General features: G+C 36.4%; 1 protein-coding gene across 5 annotated transcripts in view; it reads left to right on the top strand.

Moving 5' to 3' along the window:
- The window catches only part of LOC141432061 (ATP-binding cassette subfamily G member 4), a 33590-nt gene that overhangs the window by 12559 nt on the left and 6837 nt on the right, over nucleotides 1-14194 (top strand). For all 5 annotated transcript variants that reach the window (XM_074093443.1, XM_074093440.1, XM_074093441.1 and 2 more), the window contains 5 exons: nucleotides 6313-6430; nucleotides 10937-11126; nucleotides 11436-11760; nucleotides 12301-12442; nucleotides 12870-13087. In XM_074093443.1, the coding sequence (XP_073949544.1) occupies nucleotides 6313-6430; nucleotides 10937-11126; nucleotides 11436-11760; nucleotides 12301-12442; nucleotides 12870-13087 (993 nt within the window). The remainder of the gene's footprint in view (nucleotides 1-6312; nucleotides 6431-10936; nucleotides 11127-11435; nucleotides 11761-12300; nucleotides 12443-12869; nucleotides 13088-14194) is intronic.

The raw sequence follows: 14194 nt of genomic DNA on the forward strand, positions 1-14194 counted from the left end.
CCTTGCACAAGGTCCTACCACCTGCACCTGCACCTTAATTAAAAGTCAGAGTGAGAAGCTAAAACATTATACATGCATGAAATGACTGCTTATTTCCTCTATCCCCATCCTAGATCTATAGAACGAAATATATATTTTGCCTAAGTGACAAAAACAATCACATTTAACACAACTTATGCTTAAGTATATCCTTGAAAGAAGGGGCAATATTTTGACAGTATTAATTGAGTACTTTACTTTGTATAGTGAAGAGAAACCTACTATTACTCGTACCTATGATACCTAGTATTAACTATTACTATTTGCTGATAACTTTACTATTTCACGAAATTCTCACGTAATTGGGATAAAATACCGAAATCTCTACCTAGCGCTAAATCTAGAGACATGGCATTGCATTGGTGATTTTCGTACAACGAAAATTGAAGGCCTCGATGGAAATTTCGGGAATTCCCATAGATTTTTCGATTCGACTGCCAGACCTAATGGTAATGCGAAGTCGCGGGGAAAATTATTTTTTTGTTATTTTTATTTTTTTCGAACAGACAGAGATAGCTTTAAAGACATGTCAAATAAACAAGGAACTTATCAGAGAGTGGTAATTAAGCCTAAGTATGATTTGAATACCTGCATGGCTAATTTGAAAACGGGCAGTAATTATTTTTCCGCGAATCTTAAACAAGTTTCTGGCATGTTGCCATCGCGTTACCAAGGTTTTTAACGAAGGACATTTCGCAATAATGAGTAGTGAGTACAATAATGAACGTGCCCTGCGATAAGCGATACCTGTTCATATCTGGAGATTATTTAATATTAATCAATATCGCAATAAGCCATGTTGAAATTATCATATTGTTCTACTATTCCATTTTATCTGTCAATTCACATTGACTTATTATTATAGAAGAAATTATTTTTTGGAATATGGAATATGATTTTTTTTATTTCATAATTGTGATTGTGACTGAACTATTAGCTTGCAATAGACACTCCTTCGTTACAAATGTGTAATTATAAATTACTTCCGTAATTATTTTCAAGATTTTTGAATTTTATTGCAGTGGTATAAGATAGATAAATGCTTAATAATTTTAATTATGAATATGTCGCTAAATTAACTGAGCCATAAGTATTATAGTAGGTATCCTAAAAGTTAAAAAATATAGGTAGGTAGATTCTTGAAATATGGTTGGCTTATTGTATTCCATTTTCATGACGCGTCTATGTATAAGCCAGTATTTAAGTAGGTTCAATAGATAGTTAACAAATTTAATTAACAAAAAAGTAAAACCGACTCCAATAAAAATAAAAAATAAAAATTAAAAATGGAACCGACTACAAAACCCTTAAAAATATTTTTCTAGGTGCATACTAGCTCGAAGTCGGTGCCTCAGCACGAGCCAGCAGGAGTGGGACAATAGTCGTCTACCTCTTTTACATACTATGGGTTTCAATCCCTCCTGCTGGGTCGTGCTGAGTCACCGACTTCGAGCTAGTACATACCTACAAAAATATTTGCAAGGGTTTTGTAGTCGGCTCCATTTTTTGATATTTTTTTGGAGTCGGTTTTACTTTTTTGTTAAAAATTTTCTTTATTTCTCACTTTTTAGTGATTCTTAGCCAAAGTACATCTCACGACGATTCCATTAAGCCCAAACACGACTAAATTGCTTTGTTTTATAACAGAGTTCCGTTGCCTACCTTCTGGCTTCAGCATCAGATCAATTCGAAAGAATCATTAACGTAAAGCTTCTTCTTAGTCGCTTATCTAGGTATATTAATCATGATCGTTTATAGACGAGCGAGCATTATTTAGCTTTGATGAGTTCCATTGGTCATCACGGTTTTCTTCATCAGGTCCTGGTTACCAAATGATACTTTCTGAATGTAAATGCTCATCTTAATGCTAAAAATGCCAAAATCGCCATATGTGTGTCTATAAAATTTGAGGTTTGCCCTCGATTTCTCTGGGATCCCATCATCAGATCTTGACTTGGTGACAATGGGACCACCTCAGAAGAATACCCTTTCGATTAAAAAAATAATTTTGAAAATCGGTTCACAATTGACTGAGTATTCGGTGAAAAAAAAATACAAACATTGGAACATAGAACATCCTCCTTTTTTGAAGTCGGTTAAAAACAGTTAGGCACGTCGCCTGCTGTAGAAGCAAGCTTTTACTGGCTTATGGGTACTTGGAGTTTATTTAGCGCGTATAGTTAAGAGATTCTGGGTAGTATTCTGTCAAGCACACGCAAAATCTTTTTCGTATAATATAGTAGATTGTACAACAAGAGTATAAAACGAGCTATTTTTAACCGACTTCAAAAAAGGAGGAGGTTATCAATTCGGTTGTATGTTTTTTTATGTTTGTTACCTCAAAACTCCGCCATTTATGAACCGATTTGATTTTTTTTTTGCGTTCGTCAAGGAATGTCTTTAATTAGGTTCCATAAGCACCAAATCAGGATCTGATGATTGGATCTTAAGGAAATCGAGGGAACTCTTCAAATGTTGTAGGGACACCTATAGTAAATTGGATATATTTAGTAGTAACTCGTGCGTTTGCTCTTGAAAAATCATAATTTGGTGAAGTGGAACTGATGACCATCGGAGTTACTAGTCAATAAAAAGTATTTCACGGGTTGAATTTTAATTACTTTGACACAGTTGCTAAGCCATTTATACTTCTCGTAATGCATATGGTAAAACGGGTGGTGAAGCACCAGGACTCCTCAATAATGAACATCTCTGCATCGGAAAAAGCAATCTTTCGTAAAAAGTGACGAGCAGTTGATATTAAACTATTGTATCTTAGATTATTTACACTAAAAAGCTTAAAAAAAATTAAAAGAAAATTTGAACCATGAAAATATTTTTCTACCAGTCTGAAGTCGGTCGGTGTCTCAGCACGAGCCAGCAGGAGTGATTGAAGCCCAATGTAAAGTGCATAGGTGAGGTAGATCACTATAGGTCTACTCCTGCTGGCTCGTGCTGAGGCACCGACCGCCTTCAGACTGGTAGAAAATTATTTTCATGATTTGTTGTAGTCGGTGCAATTTTTTGTTATAAAATTTTTAGCCAAGACGTTCATATAGCTACCCGAGCCGGTACGGCGCGGCGAGGGTGGATAAACATGTCAAGGGGAAAAGGTTTAATGCTCAAGTTTTACAGTCTGCTTTTCACTTCGATTGCGAGGAAATGAAATAGTAACAGTGGAAACAATTGTTCACTTACTATGTAATGCACCTGTATTTTAATTCTATTGTGTGATTGATTTATTTTAATCGATTTTTATTATTATATAAATTAAAAATGATTTAAAAATATGTAGAAACTTTTTCGTTTGTGGCTGTTGACACCTGATTACATTGGTGTTAGACGAAGATTTTACTTTGTGCACTAAAGCATAAAAAGTCATTTTATGTCGCCTAGATCCAGCATGTACACAAACTTTACGAGCATGAGGAATGAAAAAAATCTTAGACTTCGATAAGCATATTATGTTTTGCTCAGTAATCAGCCTACATAATGGTGTAGCAATAAAAATTTGCTGCGGTTGATAGATGAACTATGCATAAATAGTTGAAAAGCGGGAAGATCGAAATACCTACTACTTATAAAACCTTCGTCAAGAGATCGCTCAGTTCTTTTAAAACTTGCGATTGCGACCAAGATTCAGTATTACCTTCACAATAGCGTCAGCCTAATTGTTCATTTATACTTGTTGCCCACCATGGGGACAGTCTTTGTATACATATAGGCCTGATACTACCACACACACGAAAGAAATCGATCGAATTCCTTGACATTGTATACCAGCTATTATCCAATCCCAAGCAATTGTCATGCCATCAGGAGCCGTAGTTTGACGTTATTCAGTTGACGCAAAATATTGTTGTTAGGTACGACATGAGGTTGAGCTAATAGCTACGGTGTTTATGAATTTTCAAAGCCTTTCTCTTTTGCTTAGTCGTTGCTTGCTATGATGACAAATGTGAAAGCTTATTGTAAAGAGACTGGTGGATGCATGTTTGACTTTTTAAAAGTGCTGAAGATTTTTATAAAATTTGTATCATGGAATACCTACAGTAGGTACAGCCGCATAGATGATTTGAGCACAATAAGATAGGTATCTATGGTTAGCAGTAGTACGGATCATTTTGGTTTGTGAAGTTTTAATTTAAATAATATTGAACTCTAACTACTAATGTTTGCTGTACTTACTATGTGTGCAGGTAGGTAGGTACTGACTGAGTAAATATGCTATTGCACCAAACAAACCAAAGCCGACGCAAAATGTATACGAGAAGGTACTTATATTTACGACTGATCTTTCTCAAGCTCACAAACCACATACAATTTTGCAGTTGTAGACCCTGCTCTGAGTGAACTAAGTTTCCATTTCCATAGAAAACGATCCTCTACTGTCAGTTAAAAGTACAAATTGCTTTGCTTTTGTGGTTGTCAGCGCTTGTACCTCCGGACTGACGCTCCAAGTCATGTCATAATTGCCTTCGAAATAGTTCCATTTCTAGCACAAGGTTGGCGCGTTTGCCGATACGGACTGTTGTTAGTCTGTCATCAAACCTTACAATTCTAGAGAAACTTACATCTAAGCAATGCCGCTTTACGTTTTTTATTCCGGTATAGCCACCCGGTGAAAATGTTCGACTGATTTCATACTGTTGGTAGAAAGTTATTTCGTACACTAGACTGAAATAGATATCGTAATAAACGACTTACGCAGGCAGTTTATTCGCATGGCTTATAAAAAGTCGTAGGTATCATGTTTTAATGATTTAAAAGTAACTTAGTAAAAATCATTGTGCTGTTACCGTGTGGTAACGTAAACCTAAACACGTTTGTGTTTATACAGGATGGATGGCGGAGTTTGTACCGTGAGTAATAGCGCACACAGAGTCACTTATTACAAAGGACTACGACCTACCAATAGTTCCTTACAACTGCAAAAGAAAAATAAAACACTTTGGAGAGGTTAATGAGGTGCAACAAATTTTATTAAACTTACATTTATAAAAATATTCGAGTTGTAGACTGTACTTACCTGGGACCTTATTAATTGTATTGTCATCGGGTAGACATATTGAGCTACTATGCGTTGTCAATATAACAAAAAAACCGTTCAAGAGCATGTCGGGCCATGCTGTGTAGGGTTCCGTAGTTCCCGACCTTGCCTCAACTTAACTTTGCCTTAGAAATCATTTTTTACAAAAACTTAAAAACTGCTTGAAAGTTGAAAATAATTTTCCTAGAAAGTTTTTATTAAGCTTTATTAATATTTTTTTAGACAAAGGGACACATTTTTTTGAACTTTCGGAGCAAAAATCTCCGAAAATATTCACTTTATCAAAAATGGTTTTGCAAACCCCTACTCATTTTTAAATACCTATCCAATGATACCCCACAACATAGGATGGAAGTAAAAAAAAAACATTCCTACTTTACGTGTATGGGAGGTACCCTAAATTTTTTTTTTATTTTACCACGGCGTGACTGATATTTATATTCATGCCAAATTACAGCTTTCTTGTAATAACGGTCTCTGAGCTTAGCCGTAGACAGACAGGCCGACGGACAGACATGGCGACACTATACGGGTTCCCTACGGAACCTTAAACACTTAAAAAATCTATGAGCTTGTGTAGCACAACCACTTAAATCTACCGAGTGGCGTCGCCTTTTTTAATCACGATCACGCCAACGTGTCGTGGTGTCATGGAAAATAAAGTATGACCGTCATGCATGGTTAAAAAATAATGTTTTAATGTTTATTTGGGCACAAACGATACATGGTTCTTAAAAATAAACAAATTACAATTTACATAAACCAATAAAGCTGCCACCACTTCCTGATTCATTTAAGTAAAAATAAATGAACGGGAAACAAAACTGAAAACAGGTTTGTTGGCTAAACACAAATACGGTTAGCAGTTAATTGAACAAAATTAAATTAACTATTTAAAGATGAAACTGCAAACTTGTAAAATGAATGCTATTAATCCAAAAGGGACAGAAGGATAAATGAAATGCATCTACTTGACAGAAATTAGTTATGGGCTTTACAACTAACGATTCAAAACTATCGAAACAGGCCAGGAAACCTGCTTGTTATCATTAAGTACATATAATTTTATTCGGTTTTAGTTCCTTAGTCAAACTGGTTTCAAGCATTACAATAACGCACTTTTTTGTTTATCCGTTTCGCCTATAATTCGGTTTATTATGTAGGTATTTAAAATGATCATGTTAGTTTATGGTGGTTTGACAAAATTTATTGTTTTTGTTTAGATGTCAAGACAATTCTCAAGTCGGTGTCGGGACGGCTGCGTTCCGGCGAGCTGACGGCCATCATGGGGCCGTCCGGGGCCGGAAAGTCCACCCTACTCAACATTCTCACCGGATACAAGTAAGTACCATCAAATACAACCTAACCTAGGTGGCTGCATACACCTTTGATGACTGAGCGTTTGTACGACGAGGTTTTGGCAAGCAAAGCAAACTACTTTTAGCAGAATGTAGCGATATCGGTTGCAACCTTATTAACAACTACATATCTAAATGAATCAGACGAATAGCACGTACTTGATGAAAGGTAACACAAAACACAATGCCTGAACAGACTCTAGACTAATCCACACTTTATATATATATATATAATCGTCCTCAACAGTCGCATATTGATGTTATCTTGGGCAGGAGTTTCAACAGTTCAAATAATAAATAATCCGAATATAAGTATACTAAGTTACTTTTACTTGACAATTATGTTCAGGTCGTAAACGGTGAAGAAATCTTTTTTTTTCTTTTACGAGTACATAAGGTTCCAATCTACGCAAAGAAAGACTTCACCTTGATTTCGCCACTTTTTAACGCGTGTAAAAATTAATAAAGGTAAAAAAAAATCGCTGTTATTCTATACCATAACAAGGCTAGTCATAATGTCTACATACCACGCCTCAGACATAAGTATGGTGGGTTTTACGACACATGACACGAAACTTGGAATTATCGTGACGTTTTCCATCACTGAGCTCAACTTTACGCAACGCTACTGGACTATGTAGGTCGTTCAATGCGAAGAAATGCGACGGTCGCTCAAAGGGGATAAGTGAAAGGTGATAAAAAGGTGGATTATGGAAGTGAGTGGTTTGGGAGAGAATAAGTTCCAGGCAAATATTAATTATGGTTCTAACGATGTGGATGCCTAGACCAAGAGTCAGGACTTAGTATACAACGAATATCTGCTGTTTGATTAAAATGGACGTAGTTGATTAAACAAAGGTACAAAGTCTAAAAAGTAATTGCAGTGCCCAGCACTTGTTTACTGTACTGAATTACGTCGTATTTATTTAAATACTAGCCGCCTACTCCTAATGACGGATTTCTACGCTCTTGGCCGGTTTTTTATTCCTGGTATACAATTTTTCGAACATTTTCTTTCATACAAACCTTCTTACAAACAACAAAAAAAGAATTAATCAAATAGAGCCGTTCTGAAGAGATGCGCGAACATGAACTTCTTCAATTCGTTTTTATTTATGTATATACTAGCTGTTACCCGCGACTCCGTCCGCGTAGCAATCGTTTATCGCTATCCCGCGGGAACTATGCAATTTTCCGGGATAAAAACTATCCTGTGTCCTTCCCCGAGACTCAAACTATCTGTATACCGAATTCCATCTAAATCGGTTCAGCGGTTTAGACGTGATTGAGTAACAAACATCCAAAACATCTTCACAAACTTTCACATTTATAATATTAAGTAAGATAATATTAGTAAGATACTTGAACTGTGTACGGTACCTACGGTGTCAATAGTAGGTAGGTGTTTATTAGATCATCTGTTGCATATAAATTATTTTTAAAAGCGGAAAAATACAATAGGAAAATATAATGTTGTTAAATCATTTCCAAAGCATTATTATATTTTGCTACACACTTTCAATTAAATTTATTGACTACATTTATTATTTATTAAACGTCTTTTACATGTTAAGTGTCAGTTGAAATTATAGCTGGTTTTTTTGTCTCAAACCTCACTGACATTGACGTGTCTGTTTGTCGCTATCAAAGATGTCGTACCTGAAGGGAAAATATTTGTTTTTAAAATCACTTTACATCATCTTAGCTACAGCTTGCTCTGTAAACCGGATCTATCGTTGACTTGTTATCGAATCGGGTCAGGCGGTCAGTTGCAATGCAATGATCTTCATGAACGGCTGGCGAACTGCAGCCCGGTGCGCGGGCGCCCCGCCTCGCACTGCAATGTCTCATCATTATCATCATATCAGCCGCAGGACGTCCAGTGTTCGACATAGGCCTTACTCATGCAATTTTTTTTTAATTCTGAGAGGCAGCAAACATGCATACGGATTATCTGATGAGAAATAATCACTATTTATGTCTACAGCGATTAAAAAAAAATAAGGTTGATTTTTCACTAGAAGAATAAAGATGAGTACCTACCTATTATACCCATAAATTACGATCATTTTGTTTTTGCATTTTAGCTTAGCATTGATAATGTTCAGCTTTGACCTCGCTTGCTGTTTATTTAACTCGCACATCAGAAGTGGTAGGAAAGGCAGCATGTGAATTTTCAATGTATTCACTTATTTTTGGTAACATTGATTCACACAGTCACCAAATTTTTTAATGTGCCTTTCGTAAACCTTATTTACCAAGTGATAATGTAGGTATTGTACTTATTGTATAACTCTTTATTGTACATAAAACATATGAAAATAACAGTTAACAAGATATATAGATGTTAACGAATGGTCAGCTAAGATTGATAGCTTCTGGAAAAAAACATAACCCTCCCTCCTTCGGGCAGTCGGGTAAAATGGGTAGAACCATCACCAATTTTACGCCCATTGTATACGGTACGAGTATCGAGGGGTTTCTCACTCAACCTCAAATATAAGATTTGATGACGTTAGAATATCTATTTTAGGATGTGTATCTAAAATGGTTATTTGAATTTTTTTAAATTTCATGTACGGGGTTGAGGTAGAGATCCGTCGATGTACGAGAGTAGCACGTAGCGTAGGGCGTGACTATAACACGATTCGATCACTTAATGAGAGAGTATTTATCTGTTTAAACTTGATACTATTCTGTAATAGTAGTGTTTCTGGGTTGGAAGCTATTTATTATTTAAATCTCTCTAACTGTGAGAGTTAAATAATAAATAGCTTCCAACCCAGAAAACAGGCGCTGAGGTCACTACCGTTATACTTATAATAGAACCGTTACTGTCCCCTCATATTAATTAACATAACACGCAATAGCAAAACTAAACCATTTAGAACGTTAATGAATCATGAAATTCATGGTTATCATGATTTACTTCAAGTATCAGTGACGAACGGAGTGATAAAATTATTGAGCTCTATCTATTATGACTTATTTATTATTCACCCATATTGAAAACGCACATCTGGTTAAATTTAACCTTTATGATCATTAAATTAGTTAATCCGCTGTAACAAAGAAGGATCATTGACGCATAGCTAAAGTGTGTTGGTTGGCAGAAGCCTCAATATTATGGAAACTTGACCACAGGAATGTATGACGTTGCTGTCGCTTAACTAACGATTGTATATCACACGTTACGTCTTAGGCAGTCTTAGCGTACTTATAATCATTCGTGGCTACTCCCTGTCTCTTGAAATTCCACTTTGAAGGCCCTATTAACATTAAAATAAATAAATAAATATCATGGGACACTTGAAACTAATTGGCCTAGTCCCAAACTAAGTAAAGCTTGTAGTATGGATAAACATATGGGTGTACATAGGCAACGGCTAAACATACTTATATAGATAAATACATACTTAAATACATATTAAACATCCAAGACCCCGAGAACAAGCATTCGTATTATTCATACAAATATCTGCCCCGGGCTGGGAATCGAACCCAGGACCTCAAGCTTCGTAGTCAGGTTCTCTAACCACTTGGCCATCCGGTCGTCAAATATTTCTGTTCATGGTACAAACAAACTACAATAATGAATTATCTACAACACAATAATAATATGCTTTGTGATTTAACCATATAATTAGACATAGAATTAGATAATTACCATTTACTGTTCATATTGCTATTAATCGTTTGGATTCACCATCCACATACTTTAGCCCTTTTCCAGGCCACGCGAATTTATACCTACCTCACAATGCCATGCTACCACAAAATGAATCATAGTTTTATATTATTTACCTATGAGGGATTAATTTAAAAGACAAAGAATATTTTTAACGACTTCAATTGATTTTGTACCATATTGCACATCTAGCAAGGTCGTGTATTTGTGTACATTTATGTGGTCGCTATATGCACTATGCCTGGAAAAGGGTTAACAGGTTACGATTTTGTCAATCTGAAATTAAGTAATTTGCGTGAGCCAGCGGAAGTACAACATATGAGTATTGCAACACAAGTTCGAATAGTCAATAAGTACACCAAAATAAAGTATTTATTTTTTAATAATACAAACATTGTGAAATAGGGCTTTATTTTTGCTTGTCAGTTGAAATTGTCATACCGGCTGAGATGCTCAAGTTCAACTCAAACATGCAAATTGACAAGAGAACTCCATTTTATTTGTAAAAAGACGATCGTATAATTCTGCTCTTCATATCGCGAGCTGATTCGTTATTATGCACCAACTAAATGTACACAATACCTAAGAGCGGATCGGTTACAGTAGTAATTTACCTCAATACAATTTAATTCACACCTCCTGAAACGAAATGATATGAAAAATGAAACAACCACCAAGTACATTCAACGCACCTCATGCAATACATTTACAAAGATATACAAAACAACTTCGTAGCTGTGTGTCCATAGGTGTAAATAGGACAAAAAATCGTAACTATCCAATTTCTACTTTTGTTACCAGGACATCAGGAATGGAAGGTAGCATAACAGTAAATGGCATGGAGCGCAATCTGTCAAGCTTCCGCAAACTATCGTGCTATATCATGCAGGATAACCAGTTGCACGGCAACTTGACTGTTGAGGAGGCCATGTCGGTCGCGACATCGCTCAAACTTCCCACCGCCACCACCAAAGCTGATAAAGATGAAGTAGTAAGTAAAGTAATAAGTCAAGTTATTTGAGCATTAAGCTTAGGCTATTAGCTCACCGTGGGTGACAAGTAGTAGATTGCTCAGATAAAATTAGGAGGGACTTGCTTAGAAAATAAAAAAAACAGGGACCTTTAAAAAAATATTAAAAAGGGAAATGTGCAAAATAGGGTGTAGAGCTAGGCGATCTTCAGAGTCGGGAGATGTTTTAAAAATGAGCTCAAAACAGTTCATAAAACCTTCTACTTTAAAACTTGTTGGCCTTGATGAGATAGGTAGAAGCGAGTAATTATTTGTTTCCGAACATTTCAGATTCAAGAAATTCTGGAAACCCTTGGCCTTGCAGAACACCACAAGACAATGACATCGAATCTTTCTGGAGGTCAAAAGAAGCGTCTCTCCATAGCCTTAGAGCTAGTTAATAATCCCCCTATCATGTTCTTTGATGAGCCCACCTCAGGGCTGGATAGCTCTTCGTGTTTCCAATGCATATCGCTATTGAAAACTCTAGCGAGTGGCGGCAGGACGATCATATGCACCATTCACCAGCCTTCTGCCAGGCTATTCGAGATGTTTGACCATCTTTACACGTTGGCTGATGGACAGTGTGTGTACCAAGGCAGCACCGGAAAATTGGGTGAGTGAATTACTAGTACTTGATCATTTCCTTTTTCTAATTTACTAGTTGTTGGTAGTGATCTGAAGACGATGTTTTCCTTGACATATTCGTTAAACGCCATCCTTGTTAAATCCTAACTTGAAAGCGAAGAGGACCATTAAAACTAAATTAGGGTTATTTGAAATAATACTTATACAAGTCAGTGTACGAACGAAAACAGAAACATTGCTAGCGTTTGAAAATTATACTATGCATATTGTGCCACACGGTTATTTCGTAAAATTTTCCTTGTTTGTTTTTGTGGTAATTTACAAAATTGATTTCCATACATGGCAGCTCAATTTGACTCGAAATAAAACGATTAGATAATTTAGATAGCGTTTTACTACGGAAATCCACCTTCAAAACTACAAGCTAGGGTAAATTTTAGAATAATTTTCGCACTTCCGCGCTTGTTGGAGTACAGGAGACAAATTTACAGCGCATTTGTTTCAAAAATTTGTTTTCTGTTTCGTTTACTGCAGACTTAGTGGTTACATGCGGTTGGTTTGCTTGCAGTATCCTGGCTGGGCAGCCTCGGCCTGCAGTGTCCGTCGTACCATAACCCCGCATCGTTCATCATAGAGGTATCGTGCGGCGAGTACGGTGACAACACCGGCAAGCTTGTCCGGGCGATCGACAACGGCAAACATGACATCAGGTCAGTCAGACACTATTTGCCGACTTGCTTTTGTGTAAAATATAAAACTTATCTTAGCTAGGAATTAAATTTTTTTAGAGATTATACCTCAACAATGTTTAGAATGGAGACCACGGATCGGCAAGCGCAGCGAAGGATGTCCAGTCCCCCTGCGAGATGGACAGATGACCTGGTTAAAATTACGGGTTCACATTGGATGTAGGCCGCTTCCATCCAACCGAAGCAATTGGAGGTCTATGGGGAAGCCTATTGTCCAACAGTGGACTGATATGATGATGATGCTTCAACGAATCAATAGACAAAATCTTACTTGTTTTTCATACAATATTTAGACGCCATTCAGTCATACGAAATCAATCTTGAGTGTAATGTTCAGAAAACTTGTTTCGTAATTGCTTGTCATGTAAATTTTTCATTTTCTTTCCAGAAACGGGCAGCCATTCCCAGACATGAAGCTACCCGACTTGAACAATAAAAAGGACATGCAAGAGTCACTTAATGCCGAGTGGAACAAAAACGACCTCTCACAAGTCCAAGAGAAGTTCAAGGAGGAGAAAGCCAACGGTTCGAATGGCGCAAATGGCACTGGCAACCTGCAGAATGGCATTTTGCAGTACGCCGCCAACGAGATCGCTAAAGGAAAAGGTAGGTTTGTTAGTTATTAAACGGAATAGGTATATGAAAGTAATAATTACGTTAGGAATGATAAAGTTATAAAGTGACACATTGCTGAGTTTAATATAGTTATAGCTACGTAGCTGTTGCCCACGACTTTGTCTGCTATCTCGCGGGAACTATGCACTTTTCATAGTTAAAAAGCATCCTAACTAGTAATCCAGGTTATCTTTCCTCTCAAATAATTCCTTGTATCAGGACATTTTATAGAAAAGTACAGAAATAAAGATGGCTACTTCGCGATATTCACACACATAAAAACCAGTTCCATTGACCTACTTTTTTCGGTAGACTAAAGTCAATAAATAAGATAAAAAATGACCTTGTACTTTAACGTCATGGCAATAAAATTAGCATCAAATATTCGCTAGTATCACGCACCTAAAAATCACAAGTATGATGATTTTTGTATGATTGTATTCTGTACGATTGATTTGAATAAGTATGTCTATTTACCTATATTATGTATTTTTAGTACCTTTTTGTACAATAAAGAGTATAAACAAACAAACTATTTAGTGCTCAACTGGTGGACCAAAAAATTAATTAATCTGAATTTCCTTAGCGACTAAACATTGGCAAGCTTACTGTCTTATTAACTGCTAGCTGTTGCTAGCAGCTTCGTCTGTGTCCTGTGGGAAACGTGTTCCCAGGATAAAAATTATAGCTCATGCTACCGACTAATACAGATTTCTAAAGGCTGGTTCACACGTATTAGGTTATTAAGTAGTTAACTAAATTTTAACTTAAATTTAAGCGACTTAAAGCGTGCAAACAATTAAGGTATACTCGTAAAATTAAGCGTGCAAGTGAACAAGTAAATTAGAATTTCATCTATTTTGCGGTTAAGTGGGTGGGCGTAAATTATCACTTGACACGTTTGGACGCGTTCGTAAGTTCTTGTGTTTGAAGAAGAGAGAAAAACAAGATCTTTTTGAAAATGTCGAAGTCAGAAGACTGTTGGTCGTCCATCTCGGGCTAACTAAAAAACTTAGCTGATGCGAACGTGTAAACGCTTACTTAAAATGAAGTCGCTTAAATAGAATTAAAATTGACTTGACAACTTAATACGCGTGA

The sequence above is a fragment of the Choristoneura fumiferana genome, chromosome 10 (assembly GCF_025370935.1).
Source record: "Choristoneura fumiferana chromosome 10, NRCan_CFum_1, whole genome shotgun sequence".
Classification (NCBI taxonomy): domain Eukaryota; kingdom Metazoa; phylum Arthropoda; class Insecta; order Lepidoptera; family Tortricidae; genus Choristoneura; species Choristoneura fumiferana.